We start from the raw sequence: 22,198 nt of genomic DNA, 5'->3' as shown, positions 1-22,198 counted from the left end.
GCATCCACTTCAAGAAATGGACCTATAAAGGTCAGTGTGGCTCCATCCACAACAGACTTTGGCTACTAGGTAGAAATGAGGGTGAGCATGGGAGCAACCCTTCTCTTTGAAGACCATGTTTGAAATCCTCATTAAGGTACCAGGCATGGGCCAGTCTCTAATGAATACCATCCTGTGATCATAGCCAACTGAAGCTGGAGAGAGCCACGAGCAGAACATACAAGAGTGCTACAAAACAAGCATGAAGGGTATTTGTAAATCTGGCTGAGGGATTTAGGTCTAGAATAACAGGGTACTGCATATCTGTAGTGAGGTGCCTCACCAGAAGGGTATGGGAGCTTGTATGCTACGTAACATAACAATGGCCATGCTGGGTCAGACCAATAGCCCATCTAGCCCAGTGTCCTGTCTTCCGATAGCAACCAATAACAGATGCTTCAGAGGGAATGAACAGAACAGGGCAATCAAGTGATCCATCCCTTGTCATCCAGTTCCAGTATCTGGCAATCAGAGGGCCACCCAGTGCATGGGGTTGCATCCCTGACCATCTTGGCTAATAGCCATTGATAGACCTATCCTCCATGAACTTATCTAATTCTTTTTTGAATCCAGTAATACTTTTGGCCTTCACCATATCTCTTGGCAACAAATTCCACAGGTTGACTGTGACTTGTGTAAATAAATACTTCCTTTTGTTTATTTTAAACTCACTGCCTATTTAATTGAGTAACCCATAGTTCTTGTGTTATGTGAAGGGGTAAATAACACTTCCCTATTCACTTTCTGTACACCATTCATTGTTGTATTGACCTCTATCATAGCTCTCTCCCCCTTAGTTGTCTCTTCCAAGATGAAAAGTCCCAATCTTTTTAATCTCTCCTTATATGGCAGCTGTTTCATACACTAAATAATTTTTGTTGCCCTTCTCTGTCCTTTTTCCATTTCTAATATATTGTCTAGAACCACACACTGTATTCCAGCTGTGGCCATACCATGGATTTATTAGTGGCATATTTACTGTCTTATCTGTCCCTTTCTTAATGATTCCTAACAGTCTGTTGGCTTTTTTGATTGCCACTGAACATTGAGCAGATGCTTTCAGAGGGAGAAGATATGAGAAAATTCACTCAGACCATGTTATTTATCAGTAACTTGAGTTCGTAAGGAGACTAGCACCACAGATACACTCTTGGGATGGAATTGCTCACTTTACACAAGCCCTAGCTCTGGTAAAAATAGGATAATTGGAGCCCATCTCTTTTGCAGAAAGATATTTAAGTAGATAAAATATTGGTGGGGGAGGAGGGGACTATAGGGAAATTTTCCCTTAAAACTGTATTATAGTACACTACAGAGCCAGAGTACAGAAAAAAATCAAGAGAAAAACCCTAACTTGAGAAAAACAATGGCCAACCAACTAAAATGGATGTGGAGGGAGTTTTCACTTGCTGCTTTTCAGGCTGCAAAAAAGTGAGTGTGTACAGGATCCACACACCCATTACATAGCATGACCTGGAATGTTCTATGCCTCAAGGAAAAGGTGTGTGCTCCCTTCCCCAACAGTCATAACTTCCCAAACAGTTGCAGGCTTCGGTGAAGTACACAGGACATCCCACTGGTGAAGAGCTGCACTGAGAATACTCAAAGGCAAGAAACAAAGCACCCAAAAAAAAAAAGAAAAGAAAAGAAAAAGAAAAAAGAGTCAACAAAATACAGACAGCAGCAGCTGCAGTTGTTGACATTGATTCTTCCTCACCCACCCCCAGCTCACCCTCTCACCCCTCCCTTGTTCTTATGTGGAACAAGACCTAAACAGCAGAAAAAGCCATTTGATTTTATGCAATGAGAAGTAGGCTAAAACTGAGTCAAATTATTAAATACAACTTCTCCAGAAGCACAAAATCTCTTTTGATCCTGGCTGTTTCATTGGACTTGTTCCTCTAGCTGCAGCTTTATCACTCTCTGAAGCCAGTTGTTCAGACTTTGTCTCTGCAAATCTGGCATCCATGTTAAAATTCAGCAGTTTGTTACGCCTGAAAGATAAGTTTAACCCTTTTCTGCATAATCCTTGAGTTGGATGGATTAAAAAAAGAGGTCATTATGAATCTCCAGTCTAGAAATCAGCTCTCAGGAACAGAAGAGTGTCTCAGACATTGTCTTGCCTGTGCTATACCTAAACAATACGGGTCCTCTTTCCATTAATTCTTGCATGCTTTCAGCCAGAATGCAAAATCTAAGGGCCTGTCCACACTATAAACCCCATCATACAGGATAGCCTGCTTCTTCTGTCACTGTCCCCATACCATGGCTCCATCATGCACAGTAGACAAGACCTAACTGGTCTGGGGAATTGTGCTGTAGCCAGTTTAAAACATGTTTTAACATGGTTCTCTAATGGCTTTGTGTTGTGCATGTCACAAGATGTTAAGAAGGGGAATTACAGGACTAACATTCTTATGCAACTGAAAAGTTCTTGCCCCAGACAGTCCAGGAGTCACAGTCACATCAAGAATTAAAAATTAATTGGAAATCTTGCATTTGAGGTCCTTGATTTCATCCATAGCTCTCTCTAGTCTTCACAGAAGACTGGAAAATTGGTGTTTCCTAAACCACTCAACTTAAAGCCTCCTTCTACCTCTCCGTCTTACTACCTACATCCAACATCAGTTCCTTATTCTGTTCCAGCTCCTTTTGTGAATCATTTGTGCCAAAAAAACCACATTTTTAATGGAAAATATTTAAATACCATCCAATGCTCTCATCACCTATTAACCCCTTAGATGAGGGGTTGACTCTTTCCAGGACTCCTCCTTGTGCCCTTTCTGACCTGTTTTTGTTTGGGGACTAGAAGAAATTCCTCCATAAACTTCTTGGCTCCTCCTGCAGCCAGTGTTTGATGGACTGCAGACTTTGATGAAAATTGGCTTGGCTTTAATTTTTAAGGAAGTCAAGTGATAATAGGGCCAGAAATGGAAACTCAGGTCATTTCTCTAACTTTCTATGATACTCTGAGTTGTGAGCTGTCATATAGCTGCTGGCCTGGTGAGGGAGCAGACAACATGTACAGCAAGTCAGCTATGGTCAAACCACATCCCTGCTAATCCAGGAGTTTCCCATGACAGCTGGCAGATCAGGTTGTTTAAAATACTTAGTGCTTTCAGTATCAAAAGCTTTAGGAGTAGATCATGGAATAGGGCCTATGAGGAGTCAGGTACAGACTGCTAACTGCAGTGGTATTGGTCTGTGGTCCATATGCAGTGGATGAGAGAAGGAATTTCTTTACCAAGAAAAACAAACCCACACTCAGAACCATTTATTTCATCTCTATTGTCTCCATGCATATCAGATCAATACAGATGAATGGGAAAACACAAGAATAGCTGGAAAAATAGAGCTAGAAAATAGGATTTGTTCTGAATGTCCAAAAGTGACAAATGCAGTGGAGTGGCTAAGAGCCTCCCTCCCACAGGCCCTTGTTTCAGCCCTGGAGCGGCTGGCTGCATGCAGTGGAGCAGCTAGCCATCACCCTTCAGATCCTGTGCTGGCCCTATAGGTGCAGCTTCCCAAGAACTGCGGATGCAGTACAGGCTTGGGCTTACAGCCAAAAGGAACAGCTCATGATTAATGCTTCAGTGTTAACCACTGCACATTCCTGAACACTGAGCACAGAATCCCTGATGTGGTTTACATTCTTGACCAAATCCCGCACTGAAACAATAGCACTGACGCTCAAGCCGTCAGCCCTACAATGCAGTCAGCCTTCAACTTTAACACAAACTCTTGGGAAGTGCTGGGTACTTGGTAGTACATGAACTTGCTTCCTCCAGGCTCCCACACCAGAGGTTTGATAGCTCCACCCCCAGAGAAACTAGCCACACTGTTGTGAAATTGGTATCTTGTGGCCTCCCTGAGTATTTAAGGGCTATAAGTAATCCCAGATGCCTGAAAAGAGGGTGAATGCTTCACTGGAGCTCACAGCAGCTGGATGATATAAGCAGTAGCTGTCATGGGAAAGCAACTTTCCAGGGGAAACAGAGGGTTGTACTAAAACTGCCTCCCCTGTAGTTGCAAGAGATCTGGCTGGTGATGTAGGGACAGGTATAAGGAAAACTGCAGGGATTTTTGTTATTGGCCCTTCTGCAGAGGATGCTGCAAGCAGAAGCTCTCAGACACTCTCCAGAAAGTGGCAGGGAGGCTACCATATGGAAATGGTCAAAAGTTTCAGAGCTCTAAAGGAAAGGAGGACACTTGCTCTGGGCAGCACTTCTGGCGTGTTACTGTCTGATTCAACCTGGCCTTTCACTAGAGACTTACGTGCCCTGAAAAGCATCAGGGGCCAGACCTTTTAAAAAAGGCCCTGACTACACAAGAAAGTTGTATTTGTCTCTCACTTCCTTTTGTTTAATAGATTCAGCCCTGGTCTACACTTACCTGGAGATTCGGCAGCAGTCGACAGGAGTTACGCAAGCTACACACAGTAGCTTGCGTAACTCCTGTCGACTGCTGTGCTTCCCTTCTGCGCATCATCTTCACTGCACTGCACCACTTGAGGGGGTGGTTTACTAGCATCGACTCCCTGATTGACTGAGCGGATCTCCACTGACACAGCTCAATCGATCCAGAAAGATTGATCTGACGGTGGCGACTTTGCCGCCGTCACTACAGACGTACCCTTAGTTAAACTGGTGCAACTCCTGGTTGATAGAGCTCGTTTGTATCCTAGATGATGTCTGATGGGACAAGAAGGATTCAAACACTCCGTTGTGGATGCTTATTTTGTGCCCCACCCAAGGGGGTTGCCTTAATTTAACTACATTGGTTTCTAAACAGATTTAGTTAAATCAGTACAACTTTCTCTATAGACAAGGCCTAAGCAATTGTGCACGTTTAGGGAGTTCTGACATTCCACAGGAGGTGGGAGGAGTGTCAGAGTTGGTAATCTCCATTGGTCAAAGCCAGGAACTTTTAGGTTTAGTTTTACTAGTCTGTTAAATTGCCATCAAATAGGATCCTAGACACCATATGACTTGATTTCAGACTCACTTTTCATCCTTCTCATCAGCAAGTCCTCCTTTCCCATGTTTCTCAACCTTTTTAATACCAGGGACCGGCTTACTGCCTCCCTAAACTGTGTCGGGGAGATCTCAGGGACCGGTGCCAGTGCATGGACTGCTCGTCGAGAAACACTTCCGCTTTCCATCTCTCCCCACCACACAGTGTTTTCTTCTCTGCTCTGCTCTTTCTCTATGTATGTCTGTGTTTTCTCTCTCCTCCATTCATCCCCCACCCATTCCTCCTCTGGTGGAGGCCAGAGTCCAAGCCCTAATCACCCTCCACCTGCTGCTGAGAGGCCTTAGGAGGGTGGCAGTGACTGAGCAGATTTCCCCCAGACACAGGTGAACTAGTGGCCTGGGATGATAGGAAACATTTGTTGACCATTTCTCAAATATGCATCTAGGCTCTTATGGATAGGGGAGGGAATAGGTTCTCTGAACAGAGGAGTTAAGGTTAAAGGCAGAAGCTTTCAGGCTAAGCCATATAACTGCCTATCCCTATCCCAGCCTGCCCCACATATTAGGCCTGATTTCAATATAAAGCTAAAGCAAAGGAACAAAGAGAGGCAGACTGAGTCAAGGCTGACACCATCCCATTTTTCTACTGATAAATGAGGGCTAAGTGGGAAGGCGGCCTTCTCACCTCTATCTATGTATGTGGTTTTGATAGCACCTTTGCTCCTCCTAGGTAGGCTGCACTGGGGAAAGTTGGTGGTTTGCTGCTGCTTTTGGGAAATTGTTTTCTCTGAGCCTGTAGTAGTAGGTAAATCCTTCTTTGCCAGCTACAGGGATCTTGTCCTATTCACTCAGCAGCTTAGGATGTGCAGTTCCAACACTTGTTCTTACTCCAGGGTGAGACAGTCTGTTCTCCTTTGAGCAGGTTCTCAGTTCATTTCTGCTCCTCAAAAGCTTTCACTCCATAAAACACCAACATTGGAAGCTCTGGTTTGTGGGAGTTTAACAGAGCAGGGATAGAAGAGCCAGGGAACAGAGTCCAGCATCCCCAATGACTTCCTCTTTTTCTCTCCTGCCTCTCACACTAGCAGCTGGACCCACACGCACACACAGGAAGTTACATTAGTGTTTCTTATTGCTTTGTAACAGCTCAGAGTCAATGCAGCTCTGGGAGGCAGCATGAGGAAGTCTGAGCGGAGGTCATTCTGTAGTGTGTGAAAGCAGCACCATGACTGTAATGCCTGTGCACAGGAGAAGGACCTGCTGCAGAGAGTTCCTGGGGAAGAAACAATAGAGTCAGAATGGGCCAGGAACCAGCCCCAATCTGCATTAAGTACAAGGACTCAGGAGTTCAGTGTCTTATGCACTCTGCTCCTCCAGAATTGTCATGCAACTGGACTGTTGTCTGAGTGGGGATGTGCACAGGGGCAAAAAGACCACCTCCAGGAAAGATATTCACAACACTTCCTTCTGTGTGGCAGAGAGAGGACTGAGGAACCACTCCAATGGGAGTCAGGGCTGGATACTGGAAGTGGTAAGGATGTAGTGATCGTTCTATGAAGATTGGTACTATTGAAGAGAGTTGGAGGTTTATCACTAAATGCAACTGTTCAAAGGACTATATTTCAGGAAAGCAAATGTTGGGGAGAATTAATAAATCTAGTGAGCGGAGTACAATGGGAAGAATTAAAAATCCATAATAAGATTCCTCAGTCACTTTCTATTAAGTCACAATAGCTTGCAATTCCTCTGAAAGAATGGTCCCTAGTTCCCTGCAGTGGCAAACTCTCAAAGATCAGAGGGTTAAAAAATAATTGGAAGTGACATTGGCTTTGCTGGAGCTGAAGGCATTCATGTCATCAGATGAATGTCAGTAAGTATTCAGTCTCAAATTGACAATGATTACTTGTTTTATACCTCCACTGAACGTCAGACTGGTGCATGTTCCCCCTTACACCCTTTCTTTTGTTCCCTTCCACTCACCTTGCATTATCTAAGCACTGGGTCATTGGGAATAGTTCAGCATATGTTATAACGTAAGTATGTTTTAGTGTATGGGATGTTTTATCTCACATTTCTGTTTTACTTCCCACCTTGAATGCAAAATCAGTGCAAGTTACTCAGCTTTTGCACTTACATACCTTCAAACAGCCAATTGACACTGATGGGTGACTCATACATTTATGTCACAACTGAATTTGGCCCAAATGGTGATAAACAGCAAAGCACTGTATTAGGGATGGGGAAGGAGTAGATACTCTGACGGCAGTGTTATGTCAGACACTTGGCTGGACAACAGCATAGACAGAACCTGTTCCATCTAACATACTCAGGACCCAGCCTGTTATATTAGAGATAGGCTGTGAGCCTTTCAGTCAATGTGCCCTGCATTAACAAGCAGCCTGCAGGCTGTAAGCTGAGTACCTGGCATAACAGAGCAGACTCTGCTAGATACCATCTCACCTCTCGTGGGATTTGAGGAGAAAGTGCTCACCTGCTCCCAGGAACAGAGCAGTGGAGTCCAGGAGGCTTTATCACCATGTTCCCTCCCACCACAACAGCAGAAATGCCACATCAGTACCCACGATAGAGCCACTTACCAGGGATTCTTCTCCTCCAGGAGATCAGGCACAACGTTTACCAAGGCAATGTAGAGGAACCCCCCAGAGGTGAATGGGAGAATCCAAGCTATGGTTTCCCCTGCACAGGCAGTGAAATTTATCATTAGTAACGAGAAGGGATATAGGAGAACAGACAGAGGAAAGTAGACACACAAGGGGGCATCACTCCTTGCTGTAGCCCCACTAAGCCTTACCTGTTCCTTTAGGTGACTGAGAACAGATTGCAAAGCAGGTTCCTAGAATTCCCCCCAGAGCTGTGGAAAGCTGCATCTTGGCTGCACTCCAGCGGTCAAACCCAGCCCGGAGAAGGATGGCAAAGTCTCCTACCTATAGGAACGCAGAGTCAGTGGCTATCGGTTCTAACTCTCATGAACACAGAGGACAGCATTAACAAAGGAAATAGCTCAAGACAGGGAATGTGGTGGGTTAACACAAGCTCTCAGGAGGGATCAGATCCTCCAGAGACAGGAAGGAAGGATGCAGAGCAGAGCAGAAGGGTGCAGCCTTCTTCCCGCAGACAGAGCATTATTGCCCTGCTTCAGACCAGGTCCTAGCTTCCCAGCTGACCAGAACATCCCTATAATTCTCCCCTAGCAGCAGACTGCAGAGCCTTCTCACCTCATGTGGGATTTCGTGTAGTAGAATTGCCATGGTGGTCAGGAGCCCAACCTGCAGAAGATGAGAAAAGTCTATTAGGAAATGATCTCATAGCTCAGTGGGGCTGGGAGTATAGCCAGCAAGTCCCTTCCTGATTCTATCCCTTCCACCCAAGTGTATAGACTCTAGCTGCTCTGTGTTAAATGCTCTCATATGTGTCTATACTGAGAACTACCAGCCTCATACATGCCCAGTGCAGGGGGCAAGGGTCTTCCAGATCTGAGACATTAGAGCTGGAAAAGCCCTGTCCTGAGTAGGGCTGCTCCCTGCTGTGTTCTCCAGTACAGCATTATCTTGACAGCTCCCCCCTTGAGGGAGGCTTCCTCAAGTCCTTTTAGTTGGCAGGCAGGCACAACTACAGCTGAGAGAAGCGTTCCCTCAGCTCTCCAGTTTGGCAGGCAATTGATGACACAAACCTTACCTTTCTGCTAACTAGGAAGCTGGCTGCCACTGCCAGGCCATGTGTGAAGTTATCAATGGTATTGGCCAGCAGGTTAAGGTATCCACTGATCTGCAGAAGGAAGTCAGAGACATTCATGAGTGAGGAAATATGATGAGGTCCAAGGTAAGGGGAAGCATCAGATACAGCCAAAGGGCAGATTATCCAACCTAAGAGCAGGTGAACCATGGTGGGGCAGGGCTGATCAGTGGCTTAAGACTGATGTCTGTGCTTCAGCTAGAACACTGTAGCGCCACATTCAGCTCTAGTGCAGGCAGGGGAAGCCTTAGGGTTAAGAACTGGGAGAGAAGGAAGAAGAGAAAGAGGCTTAGTAGAGAAAGGGAAGAAAGGGAAGCTAAGAGTGAAGGAATAAACCCAATTATAAAGCAACAACAGACTCATAGACTTGAAGGTCAGAAGGGACCATTGTGATCATTTAGTCTGATCTCCTGCACAACATAGGTCACAGAACCTCACCCACCCATTCCTGTAGTAGACCCCTAACCTATGACTGAGTTATTGAAGTCTCCAAATCACGGTTTAAAGACTTCAAGGTACAGAGAATCTACCAGCAAGTGACCCATGCCCCATCCTATAGATTTCAAATGTTGTCCACAAATTTGCATAAGTGACTGGGTTCTAATATAAACAGAGCCTCTTTTCTACTCAGTTGTGTAGTTTAATATACAACTTGTCCAAAAAAACCCAAAAACTTTAAACATTGCATTAAATGCAAAAACACAAAGAATTTTTCAGATTAGTTTCTTGTTCTTTAAGAACAAAAGGAAAGTGCTAACAGCTCCTAAGAAGCCAGTTTCAATTCTTATACACCTACTTTAAGGTGGGCTACTGCCTATTGACATACACTGATAAACACTTCTAATATACTACAAGCAGATGCTCACCTCCTGATCCCACACTGGCTTGTCTCAATCTCTGTTTTAGTGTTTTCTATAGCACCCACTACTGTAGCATCTAAATTCTGCACAAATTAATTAGATTTACATAACAAGGACCCTAGTGGACTTCATGGAGTCTTCTGCTCTTTTGTGAATCTAGGAAACTGCTTAAGGTATCATTCTGGCTAAAGTGGGAAATCTTTATCAAAGGAAAGGGACCTATAGTTTGTCTTAAGGTGGTCAGGCTCTGGATTACCATAAATCTTTTGGAAGATCATTCCATAGCTGAACTCATGTGACAGAGTACAATCTCTTGATCTCATGTGCTTTGAGCTGTGTAATTCTAAAGGAGTACAGTTGTCTGGGTGAGTCATGGATGGAGATGCAGTCACTGGTGTAGATGGGACCTGATCCACTGATGGCTTTAATGGTCAGGGCCAAGACCTTAACTTAGCAATGGAAGCAGATTAAGAGTCAGTAGAAGGACTGGAGCATGAGGTGATGGTGTCCCAGCCTATTGAGTCTGACAGCTAATTTATGCATAAGATAGGGCTTTTGCATTACTTCTGCCTTCAAGACCAGATATTGAGAATTAATAGTAATCCGTTTTGGAAGAGATAAATCATTATGTGGAATGCTGCAGCCAGATCCTTGCCCAAGAAAATGACAACGTGTTCTAACAAACTGAAGAAGGCATGATGAGGCATTTATTGCCAATGAAGTTACTTGTACATCCAGAGTTAGTGATGAATCAGGGAAATCCCTGAGGCTTTATACCACCTTGACTGCAATGGGGTGAAGATGTCTTTGATGAAAGGGGAAGCCAGTGACAATTAATTCTTCAGAACATTGCCCCTATTGACCACCTTCACTTCAGTCTTCCTGGACTGAGTTTAAAATTGCTGCTCTTCATCCAGGGACTGATCTCCTGTAGCCTTTGGGACACTCTTGTGATAGCATTGTCTTTTTCTGTAGGATATTAGATATGTAGCTGAGTATTGTTGTTAGCAATGGTGTCTCACCACCTTTCCAGGTGGCCTTGTGTACATATTTAAGAAGAGAGGGAATAAGATAGACCCCTGAAGAAATCTGTAGGTGAAGGCTCTTTTGAGAAGAGGAGCAGTTTCATATCACCAGTCTCTGGGTCCTGTAAAGCTGTGCTATCTACTTCAGCTGTGTCATATAAGCAGGTCAACAGTAGCTTGTGGTCAACTGTGTTGAATGTTGCAGAGATATCAAACAGTATGAACATCGAGATATGACCTCTCCCCTTTGCAAACAGGTTGGTCATTAGTGTTATGAGGGGTGTCTGTACTGTGTCCTGATCTGAAGTCTAGCTGTGAAACATCCAGGATGTTGGCAGTTGTCACATGCTGGAGCTCAACAGTTACTTTTGGTTTCAATAATTTTGCTAGGAATGGGAGGTCAAAGTGTTTTTCTGTATTTAGTGTTGGCTGTTGGAAGATCAAGCAGACAATTGTGCTTGTCAAGAGGATTGGCAAGTTTACTTCTCTGAAAGAGGTGTTGATCAATTCTGCTAGCAATGGGTAAAGTTATTGTTCTTTGACCTTTACTAGCCATGATGGGCACAGATGTGATTTGCAGGTGGTGGTATGGGTATTTCCCAGAGCTTTTCAAGCTTCAACGTGTGGATTGGGCTGATTTCCTTCAGGGGAAGCAAGTGGTTAGTGCCACCTGTGCTTGGGTGGTGTTTTCTGTACCAGGAAGTTCATCTCTCAAAGTGCAAACTATTTAGGGACATTTTCTACTACTCATGCTCAGTATGTTCATTTTCAAAGGTTCAGAACTTTGAGCAGTACATCTATGACTAAGTGTAAGAATAAGGGTTAGGAAATTAACAGTGAGGCCTAATTAACAGCCAGGATTAAAAGTTCAGCTCTCTGAGTTTTCAGTGGAAACATATCCCACAAATCTCAAAACTAGCTGAAGTGATTTTGCTCAAACTTAAAAAAAATAAAATAGAATCCCATTTGGGCAGAGATCAAGCCTGGAAAAATTTTAACAGAGAAGATAAATGTTTTAGGAAGTTATGAGCATGTGAAAACAGTGTTAAAACAATGTTTTTGCATGTTACCTCTAACATGCTCAAAACATTATAACAAGGAAATTAAAATACTTAAGGAAGAAAGGCAGAATCAACCACACAAAACTACTCAGGAAAGAAAATCAAAACACATGGTCTAGAAAAATCAGGGTGATTTGAGGAAGGGGGGAGGAGGCGGAATCACAGATGCCAAGAATGAGAGAGAGAAAAATAGAGTGGGGGAAAAAAAAGCTAACAGGCATAAAGCAAGTTCCACGTATGCATTACTTTAACAAGTGGAAGCAGCAGTGCCCCTAGACTTATGAATACAAATCACTTTCTGTTCTCATCCCGTTTTCAGTCATGTGTAACTGTCTGAATTTTTCTCCTTCTCAAACTGAGATTTTCCAGGATTGGGCTTTTCCCAAAGGATGGTGGTAGTTATTCATTGAAGTTTAAGCAAGTACACTTCAGCCTTCTCAGCAAATAGGAACACAGAAAATAAATCCACTTCCCATGATTAAAACATTGCCATTTTTTCTTGTTAATGGCCTGGGTGAAAACTGTCATTGAAGAAAAGTGAAACCAGAATGTTCTGAAGAAACTTTGTTTTGATTTGACAGTTATGAGTCTGTGACACTTACATTCTGAGAATGCACCACAGAACGTTCTCTAAGCTCATGAAAAGCGCAGCTGAAAAAAACAATCTGCTAATGGTGCAGGACTCGAGTAACTGGGCACTGGAACATATTGCTGCAGATTAGTAGGAGCCCCTGGGCCTGATGAGGAAGAGAAGGGAAGTGCTCCTAAGACTTTGGGATGAGCAAAGAAACTGAGGAAGCAGTCTTGCACACCTTAGGATTCCTCCTCCTGTGCATGTTATACTGGAGGCCAGGGGAAAAGATCATCCACATCTGCATAGCTTCTAAGGTGGAAGAGGTTGTTTGGGGAGCTGCTAGACAAAGAGTTACAGTTCTGATTTAAATATATTACTGCCAGTTTGGTGCACCCTACAGAGCTTTGGAGTCCTGAAGAGTCAATCTCCCTTTTATGGTATTTTCCCCTTTTTGTCTTAACCTTATCTTAGATAAACTAAATAGATTGAACTTCTTTAGTCTCTCACTGTAAGGCATATTTTTCAGATCTCATAATTCTTGTGGCTCTTCTTTGAACCCCTTTCAATTTTTCAGCCTTCTTTTTAAAGTCTGGGCACCAGAACTGGACACAATATTCCAGTAAAGGTCTTACTAATGCTGTATACAGAGGTAATACCACCTCGCTATTCCTACTTGATATTCCCCCACTTATACATCCAAGGACTGTGTTCACCCTCTTAGCAGCACCACAATAGGAGCTCACTTTTAACTGATTATCTACCGTGACCCTTAAGTACTTCTCAGAATCACTGCTTCCATCAGATAAGTGTGACCTTCACTCTTTGTTCCTAGATGTTTGACCTTGCATTTGGTTGTTCAAATGATCCCACCTTACTTAACAATCCAGGTTGATCTGTACAACTGAATTGTCATCATTAGTTACTGCTCCACCAATTTGCGTTACCTGCAAATTTTACCAGTAATGATTTTATATTTTCTTTCAGATAATTGATAAAAATATTGAATAGAAATGGGCGGATAATAGATCCCTAAGGAACCATTCTAGAAACACCTCCATTGGATTATGATTCCCCATTTACAATTATGTTTTATGATCCATAAATTAAACTGTTTTTAATCCATTTAATATGGGTTGCATTAATTTTGTATATTACTAATTTTATCAGAATGTCATTTGGAACTAAGTCAAATGCCTTACAGAAGAACACTATGTCAACACAGTTACCTTTATCAACAAAACTTGTGATCTAATCAAACATTACATCATGTTTTGCTGACAAGCCCTATTTTTCATAAAACCAAGTTGACAGCACTAACTATGCTACCTCTTAAGTTTTTACTGGTGTCTCACATCAGCCTCTCTTATGATTTTGCCTGGGATTGGTATCAGGCTAATCAGCCTATAGATTCCCGGGTCATCCTATTTCCCTTTAAATATTGGCACATCATCATACAATTTTTCTTCACCTTTAAACACACTGATGTAGTATCTTGCAGTCTGTGCAGTACTCTACGTGCACACCACAGAATATGTGAAAAATTCGAACATGAAAAGTACACAGTAAACTAGATTTACACAGCAACCTACACATTAAGGTCTGACAGTGTAGCAAAATAATTTAAGAAATAGGGAAAAGCAGAGATTAAAAAAAAAAAAAAAAAGGAAATAAAGAATTAAGAGGAAAGGGCAAAGTTTATAAGAAATTTTTAACTTAAGTGAAATCAAGTTATGTACTAGCTAGCCCATGCAACTACATCTTATGGTTACTCTCCCACTTCCTTCTCTATAGTTTGTCAAACATATTTGTTGCATGTTGCCTTAAATTTAAACTGCAAACTCTCTGAGGCAGGTATAGTCTTTTACTCTGTTTGTATAATAGCTAGCAAAATGGGGTCCTGATCCTCGATTGGGCCCTATAGATGCTGCTGTAATATGAATAATAAAATAGTGAAAATTTTCTCTCATATATAACCATCAAAAGTCGCTGCTAAATTACCTGTGTAGTTAATTGCCTCAGTCCCCAAACTGCTAAATTACAACACAGATGTTAGAGAAAAAAGAAATCAGCAGATAAAAAGTCTATATCTATATCTATTATAAGAAACTAAAAATAGTATAGATATAAAAGAATGAAAAAAAAGAGAGGATAGTAAAAAAAACCATGCTCTCAGACTATTATCTGAGACAGTCTGATGAGCTCACTTAAAATAGTACTGGACTAATGCATATACACAAGGGCAAAGTTATGGTTGTGAAGACATAGGAATTAGATTTTCCTGACTTTTGAGAGCTTCCCTTTCCAACCCTCATGTAGTTTTGTGTATGAAAGTTTAGAAAGAGTTTGTCCAATCTGCTCCAGACACTCTGACGTTTCAAACATGGTTAAATTAAACAACAACATTTCACCAAGGTGGATAAAAAGTTTTTTTTTTTTTTGTTTTTGTTTTTTTTTTTAAATTTAAATCGGATTTTTTTTAAATCAATAAAATACTAAATTTCTCTATCGTTTAAAAAACAATAGTTACAATTAAATCTCATCACAACATGCTAAACCTACACTTAACAGTCTCATAAAAATCAATTAATTAATTGAAAGTTCTGGGCTTTCAGTTTTAGTATCTGTTTCTCAGCAGACTAAAGTCACATGTTCAAAGAAAGACACAGGCTGGATAGGATTGTTGTTGTGCTGTGCTTATGTGGTGGTGGAGCTGGGCCAAGCAAGGCAGAGGAGTTAGTTAAGACACTGTTCTAAAGGCAGAGAGAGAATATTTTCATCGTTTGGTATTATTCACTCAATGCTACAAATGTGTCAAAGATGAGAAGATACTTAGAAGAAATGGAAGGATGCTCCTTAATAACATATGGCTGCAGTGCCCATTTAATGCATCTTTTAGCCAAAGACTTAAGTACGTCTTCTCCAGGAATAAAAGAAAATGTTGTTGAAGTCACAAAATACAACTGTAACAACCATTTTGCTTCAGCTTCGCTGAAGAGAGCAGGATACAAACTAATTCTTCCTCAAGATGTTTGATGGAATTCTGTGGTTGATTGTTTTGAACAATTTATTAAGAACTGGCCTATTCTCATAAAACTTTGTGAAGAAAACTGTGATAAAATAGATGGAAGTATCTCATCCAAAGTATCTTAACACTGGATTAAAGAGGAATGTAGAGGATATGCTCAGTATACCGAAGCCTATATCCATAGCCTTAACCAAACTTTAGAGAAATTGTTGCTGCATTGCTGATGCTGTCAAAATTTGGAAAGCACTTCAAGAGACATTGAAAAAAGAAATACCTCACCAGAAAGTTAAAATGCAGGCAATAAAGAAGTGAATGGATCAAGCACTAACTCTACCTCATTTTCTTGTGAGTATTCTCGACCCCAGATATAAAGGTAGATGCCTAACTTCTGAAGATGATGATGCTGCCATGGCATGGGCATCTCAAAATCATTCCTTAGTTATGCCAGTCATAATAAATGTCAGGGCTGGAGCGGAACCATTTAAACAGTACGTATTTATTGATGATGTTTTGAACAAAGTCACTCCCCTGAATTGGTGGAAATCATTAGCCAGGCACCTTGAAACAGAGTTCCTTCAGTTGCTAAGCCAACTTTTCACAGCAGTAGCTTCCTCTGAAGGCAAAGTGAGAATATTTTCATTGTTTGGTATTATTCACTTACAGCTAAGAAATTGACTGGGAGTTGAAAAAGCAGGAAAACTCTTATTTCTGTTTCAGTCTATGAATAAAAATGACAGTAGCAGTGAGGAAGATGAGTTGCAGTTGTAGAAGTTTTAAGGACAGCATACATTTAGTGTTGTGATGACTTGTCTGTTAGAGTTAATAAAATTTGAAAATTAAAAAAAAGAAAGAGTTTAAGGACAGCCATCACCCAGCAACCCAAGAGACTGCTGCAATTGCAAATGTGAAACATTTATGTAACATTTAAGATTTAGTTTAATAAAATATAAGTGCTATTGTGTTTGTGTGTGTGATTTAGTTCTTACCATTCCTAATGTACTGCTGCTGCATTTGCAGCTTGACACAGTATTATGAGTAGTATGACAATGAGTATTAGGTACTATTTCCTAAATTAATAAAAATCAAGTTATCTAAAAAAATTACACAAAGTATACCCTCTGAGATGTTGTGAAATGCTGTATGGAGTTGTAAATTAACATGTTTTAGTGATCAGATTTGCACCATTGTTTAAGAAATATGTGAAGAAGTATCAGTGGGAAACTTGATTTAAATCAATTATTTTCTTGGTGATTTATATTGCCTTGATTTAAATCAATGATTTATATTGCCTTGATTTAAATCAATGATTTATATTGCCTTGATTTAAATCAATCCACCCTGCAATTCACTTAAACATTCAACATTTTTCTGTGAATGGTTCTGTCCACAATTCACCAGACCAGGTTTTCAGCCACCCTCAATGCAGAAGCCTGCACTACTCTGAATTTCAAACCTCTCCCTCTTCAAAACAAAATGGCAATTCCACTTGGAGCAGGTGTAGGACACTACACTCCCTCCTTTTGCAATCTGGGTTCAGCTTGCTGGTTATTTACCTTGATTCTTCGGTCCGGTGGATGAGATGGGAGAGAGGAGCCATTACACTGAGCCATGTCTGTCTCTGCTCTTTGGACTGTGCCTGCTACTTTCTGCAAGGAAAAGCTGTTTCCATTTGGAATCCCTCTGGCAGGTGCTTTGGAATTACTGCCCTGAGTCAGAGAAAAACAATGGTTATACCCACCCTTTCACCTCCAACTAGAAGAGAGGCCTAGAAAGCTTCACTTTACCCTTAATCCTACCCTTCCTATAGCCCAAACACAATGCCTTTTGGCCCCAAATCTAGCCTGAAGAAGTAGGATAGATTTCAGGGCAGTTTTATTCAAGTGTATGAAATGGGATTCATTCAAGTAGCTGAGCTACAAACTGACACGCACTTGTGGAAGCAAGATAGTAATCCAAAATCCATGATTTTAACCTCCAATCTCTTTGCTGGGGCTAGAAATACTCTAAACCCTATAAAAATTCTTCAGGAACAGTGAAGTTTGCTAAAAAGCACTGGACCACGGATCAGAAGAATAACATTTGGTCCTCAGTGTAAAGAATACAAATGGAATCGATTACTAGGTTGTGTATCACAGAATAGAGAGAAGGGGATATCAGACCCGACAGTACCACACAATAGGAAGAAGGTTAAGAAACAGGACTGAGATGGATGTATCAGCTCCACACACTCTTTGAGGTTTAGGGGGTCACATTTAGCTGTTCTTTGCCATCCCTTTTCAGTGTCTGGTCTCATTTTCTCTCACCTAAAGACATGAGACTAACAAGAACCCAGCACGGTTCAGATGCCACCCAGAAGGGTGTAGATTGCCAAGGGACACTTTATGCTCCATTTGTACAGTTTTGGAGCTGACCTCTCATCCCTCTGAGAATGACCATTTGTCCCTTTGTTGCTAGGTGACTCCTGCCTGATCCACTATATCATATAAACTGGCCAGTCAAACAACCTTTTCATTGTGACCAACTGAACCCACCGACAAGGAACCGTGAGGGCTGGGGGGAGGGGGGAGGAAATTAACAAGGAAATTCCCCTTCTAACCAGAGTGGATTGATTTAAATCAAGGCAATTTAAATCACCAAGAAGAAAGCCTCGATTTAAATAATCGATTTTAATCCATTTCCATTTGTACTTCACTTATTTTCTAAAGAAAGGTGCATTTTCATTGGTTGACATACCCATTAAAACATGGTGATTTACAACTAAATAGATCCTTTACACTAGATTTGGTACATCTTTTCATTAGCTTGGAGAGTATACTATAACTATATACATTTATTTAAGCAACAACATAATATTTTCAAATTCTTATGAAAGTATTATTTACTATTATTGTGCCATATTTATAAAGCTTGCCCTCAAAACTTAGATGTTTTCCCCAATTCTTTCTTTACAGAGAAAAGCAGCTTTTAAGTTTTTACTAAAGACTTATGGATTGAGCATATTGATTTTTTTATTTAAAATGATAAGAGATTACAATAAATTTAGGCCTTAACATATTTTGTATTAAATTCAAAATTTCTTTTTAAGCATGTTTATTTTTTAAAAGAAAAAAATATAATTTAAGTAACAAAAATTAAAAAACCTGATTTAATTTTAAAAATCAAATATTTTTGGTTTTATTTTCCAAAGCACAGCCCAGAGACAAGGAATGCCTGCCAAAACCACAGAGCAAGAGCTTAGCTTGGAGATGAAATGTCTCCACTCCCAGATCCAGTTGCACGGCTCTGCCCAGTACTGCTGACCCCCCAAACCAGACTTTGAGCTAAATCATAGCTCCAGATTCCCCTGAGAAGCCTGCCAGGAGGGGAGGGTAATAGGGTTTATTGCAGTATTTGCATGGCAGCTCCTTTCATCACCCACTCACCGCGCTGGGCCACTCTTGCTTCTCTCTCTCTAGGAACATTTTCTCCAGTGCCAGGAAGGTCAGGAAGCCAGTGATTACCCAGAGGCCCAGAAGCTTCTGCTGCTGTAAGCTCTGACCACCTCCTAAAAAACAAAAGAGTGCCCTGAAGGGTAAACCTCACACCCAGTACAATGCAGCTTGTTATTGAAGTACCGGAGACAAGAACATAGGGCAGAAAGCATTGTCTTTAACTCTATGAGAAGCACAGAACAGACACAACCTGCAGAAAACCCCATATGCTTCATCTGCTCATCCTTGTTCCTACCTAGGGAAAGTAGGCTCCACACCCCAATGTTCAAGCAATGGAGTCCAGCCTGTCTCCTGGGTACACTCAGGAGTCATTTAAGCTCAGCTCCTAAGCATCTCTTCCACAAATTACTGTGAGCAAAGGTGAGCAAGGCAGAAATCTCTTACCTGAGGCTACAGAGGTGTTTGTATCAGCACAAATCCTACATCTGAGCCTGTGTGAGCAGCAAGTACAGACAGGAAGGTTGTGCTTTGGGAAGCTGAGCCAAATACCAATCTTCCCCATTGCACCACACCTGGACAAGTTATTAGCCCAAGGCTATAACACTTTCCTTTCAATTAGAACTGAGATTGTCAGATTCTCCTCTGTTCAGCCTGACTGCAGGGGCAAAGACTACATTACAACAACAGGACATGCAAAAACACTGGGAATGTGACATAGGTGGAGCATGCAAACCTGGAGGCTTAAGACAGGGGAAAAGGCTAACAAGAGAAGTGAACAAGCTGCAGCAGAGAAGGTGCAGTCACTAGGGGCCCAAGGCACTGGGCTCTGTTGTCCCTGTCTGTGCACTGCAGTGAAGATAGAAAGGATCAGTGGAGAAGCAGAGTTTTGTGGAGGGATTCTGAATTTCCACTGCTTAGATGCCACATAGCAGATTATGGGAAATCCAGGCTGTTCCTCTATCTCCTACATTCTCAGGGAGGAAAGGATTCCACAGTTTCTTGGGGCAAAGATCAGTGGGAATCCAGTGAGGAGATGCTGTGAGAGATCTGGGCCCTCTGCAGCACTGTTTCCAGAAGAGTCAGGAGGAGTTTCTCTTCTTACTGAGCAGCTACAGTTTACAGTGTTCTCAGGTTCTCATGATACTAGTTTGCCCAAGTGCAACGATAACTTATTACTTGTCTCCATGGGCCATTTAGAAAACAGATACTGGAGGAAGGACCATGCTAGTTGTTTCCCAAGCTTTATTCCAGGACAGACCAGGCCCATCCCAGCCCTGGTGCTCAGTTTGCTGACTGAGGTGGGGCTCTGCCAGCTGCACCTTCCTTTCCTCCCCACCCAAGAACTCTAGGGACTGTCAATTTCCACCACTTCTTGGTCAACATATTTGTGCTCTGTGTACCAAGACAGGGGATGAAAGGGAGTGAGTCACAGAGTCAAGGAGCCCTCGCTGAATAGACTCCAAGAGCAGTACCAGGGAGAAAAGCAAAAGCCTCCTGGAGCCCACCATAGAAAGATGGAACATTAAGAAAAGCAGCATGGTGCAGATACACAAGAAAGCATAGCAGCCAGTGCCTGGGGCTGGCTCTAGGCGCTCAAGGCATTAGTATAGTGCCAAGTATTACCTGCATTGGCGCTGCAGGTGTAGGCCCAGGCCTCAGGGAGCAGGTGCAGAAATACATTCCCCAGAAGACCACCAATTGCAAAACTCAACAGCTGCTTCAAACGATTGGATCCCACTGAAAGACAAACAGAAATGCCAATTATAGCCCTGCCAAGTTGTGAGACACACCCAAATCAGGAGCCTTTGCAGCCTGAACGATCAGGGAACGTGAGGAGGGAAATAAGCTGTGTGAGAGACAGATCCCAGGACACTACACCACCCTCTTCAGGGGAGGGCTAGAGAGAATGAGCTGTGTGGCCTTGGAACCTTTTACCCTGGGAGTGAGGGTCAGGGCTTGAGCTCTACATGCAAGGGGCCTGTGTGGAAGGAGCCTGTGCCCCAGGGAGGAGCAGGAGCATGTGAGCATACCCCTAGGATCAAAATTAGGGGATGCTCTTTGCATGAACTCTACCCTTGAAGTCCCAGAACCGCACACTCATCTGGGGGACTACCTGCCCCATTTTTAGGAACGGCACTAGTCACCCATCTTGTAACATGAGTGGATTGTGCCTGCATTTCAATAGGCAGCATTTCTAGGGCACCAGGAAGATCCCAACTCTTGTGTTAGACATAAGAACATTGCCCCATTCAGTCACTGATTGGATGTGGGGAGGGGGGAAAAGGCATTGGCATCAGGAACACAAAGCCAGGGAGCAGATTTACCTTCCGATTGCAGAGCAGCTCCTGTCTCAAGGGGTATTACCAGCAAGGGGAAGACTCCACTCAGCCCCACCATAACTGAGCCAATCAGAGAACAGATCCAGGCATCCAGTCGATCTCCACTGAGCAGAGTTCCCCAAGAATCAGCCTCTTTCTCACACAGAGGACTGGCACCAGTGGTGGCTTTGCCCCCTGGGAGCTCCTGGGTTTCACAGGGGATGCTGAGCAGAAACAAAGCCAGCATCCCATGAAGCAGAAACCTTTGTCCTGTCATTGCTGAGCAGTTTCAGCCTGGCTGGCCAATCTCTGAAAGGAAGAGGGAAAAGCTGAGTTCTGCGAGAAAGTGCAAGGCTCCCAGCTCACCCTTCAGCGTCCTTGTTCCGTTCTCCTGGAGAAAATCAAGGCCTCTCAAATGTATATATTCTCTGTCCTTCAGTTTCTTTCCTGAGTAGCTTGGTCCTTCCATTTATTCCCCTTTGCAAGGGAACCCATATTTTCCTCCTCTTCCTGTTTCCTCTTAGTTTCAGTCCCTGGATTTGAGCAGATGACTGGAGGGTAAGGCCATCCTCTATCATTTGATACATGAAAATGCCTATTAGGTCCCTCAGCGTCCCCTTGCCATGGAAAGGAATCCAACCTGCTGCACCTTCCCTCAGCACTTGGGATTCTCCAGAACCTCTGCTGCTCAAAGTTGCACCCCTAGACAAAGTTTCCTCCCTGTGGGATACACTGTCACAGGTGGGCTCTGGAAGGGCCTTGTATATTGCTGCTATAAAGATAAAAGGTAATAGGTGATTTATGGGATATGCTGGAGTAGAGGCTCTGTCTATACTGGTTGGGTGGTGCTGACATACTAAACTATCAGTATAACTACATAAGTGCAAGTCCCCAATGGAGATGTGCTAGAAGATTAGTGTGATAAGTGGCACTGAAGCAGTGTCTACTTTTGGGTCTGCACATCAATGCACTGGAGCAAGTTTTTCTGGTCTAGACAAGCTCTCCAAACCCTCAGTTGAGGCTTTATTCTCAAAACCATCTGCAGTTCACCTTTAAAAAGGAAGCAATTTTAGTACATTTGGGCCTCAGCAGCTATAATGAAAGGGACCAAGAGCCTTTATGTCCTGCTGGATCAAAGT

General features: G+C 42.6%; 1 protein-coding gene across 2 annotated transcripts; it reads right to left on the bottom strand.

Annotated features, from left to right (window-relative positions):
- Window positions 1-1,355: 1,355 nt before the first annotated feature.
- Window positions 1,356-21,883, bottom strand: SLC39A13 (solute carrier family 39 member 13). 2 transcript variants are annotated; one of them, XM_067558126.1, is made up of 9 exons: window positions 21,066-21,883; window positions 20,365-20,478; window positions 18,733-18,854; window positions 16,864-17,016; window positions 8,709-8,798; window positions 8,249-8,299; window positions 7,825-7,957; window positions 7,610-7,709; window positions 1,356-1,640 (listed from the first exon to the last, which is right to left on the bottom strand). In XM_067558126.1, exons 1-9 carry the CDS (start codon window positions 21,334-21,336, stop codon window positions 1,523-1,525), a joined length of 1,152 nt encoding a protein of 383 aa, XP_067414227.1. In that variant the 5' UTR covers window positions 21,337-21,883; the 3' UTR covers window positions 1,356-1,522. The 2 variants fall into 2 exon arrangements, with proteins under 2 accessions (XP_067414227.1, XP_067414228.1); XM_067558127.1 differs by lacking the exon at window positions 1,356-1,640 and adding an exon at window positions 5,186-6,285.
- Window positions 21,884-22,198: the final 315 nt, after the last annotated feature.

This window comes from Emydura macquarii, unplaced genomic scaffold, assembly GCF_026122565.2.
Source record: "Emydura macquarii macquarii isolate MOO-44397 ecotype Brisbane River unplaced genomic scaffold, CSIRO-AGI_Emac_v2 contig_1876, whole genome shotgun sequence".
NCBI classification, from domain to species: Eukaryota; Metazoa; Chordata; order Testudines; family Chelidae; genus Emydura; species Emydura macquarii.
This window is presented reverse-complemented; position numbering and strand designations above follow the sequence as displayed.

What these genes read in the sequence shown, in the direction of transcription:
- SLC39A13 (XM_067558126.1), bottom strand. Translation starts at nt 21,336, where the DNA reads ATGACAGGACAAAGGTTTCTGCTTCATGGGATGCTGGCTTTGTTTCTG. An exon ending in CACCTGCAGCGCCAATGCAG is followed by an intron (nt 18,855 to 20,364) that starts GTAATACTTGGC and finishes TTTGTTTTTTAG; the next exon opens with GAGGTGGTCAGAGCTTACAG. An exon ending in CACCGGACCGAAGAATCAAG is followed by an intron (nt 8,799 to 16,863) that starts GTAAATAACCAG and finishes TTCCTTCTGCAG; the next exon opens with ATCAGTGGATACCTTAACCT.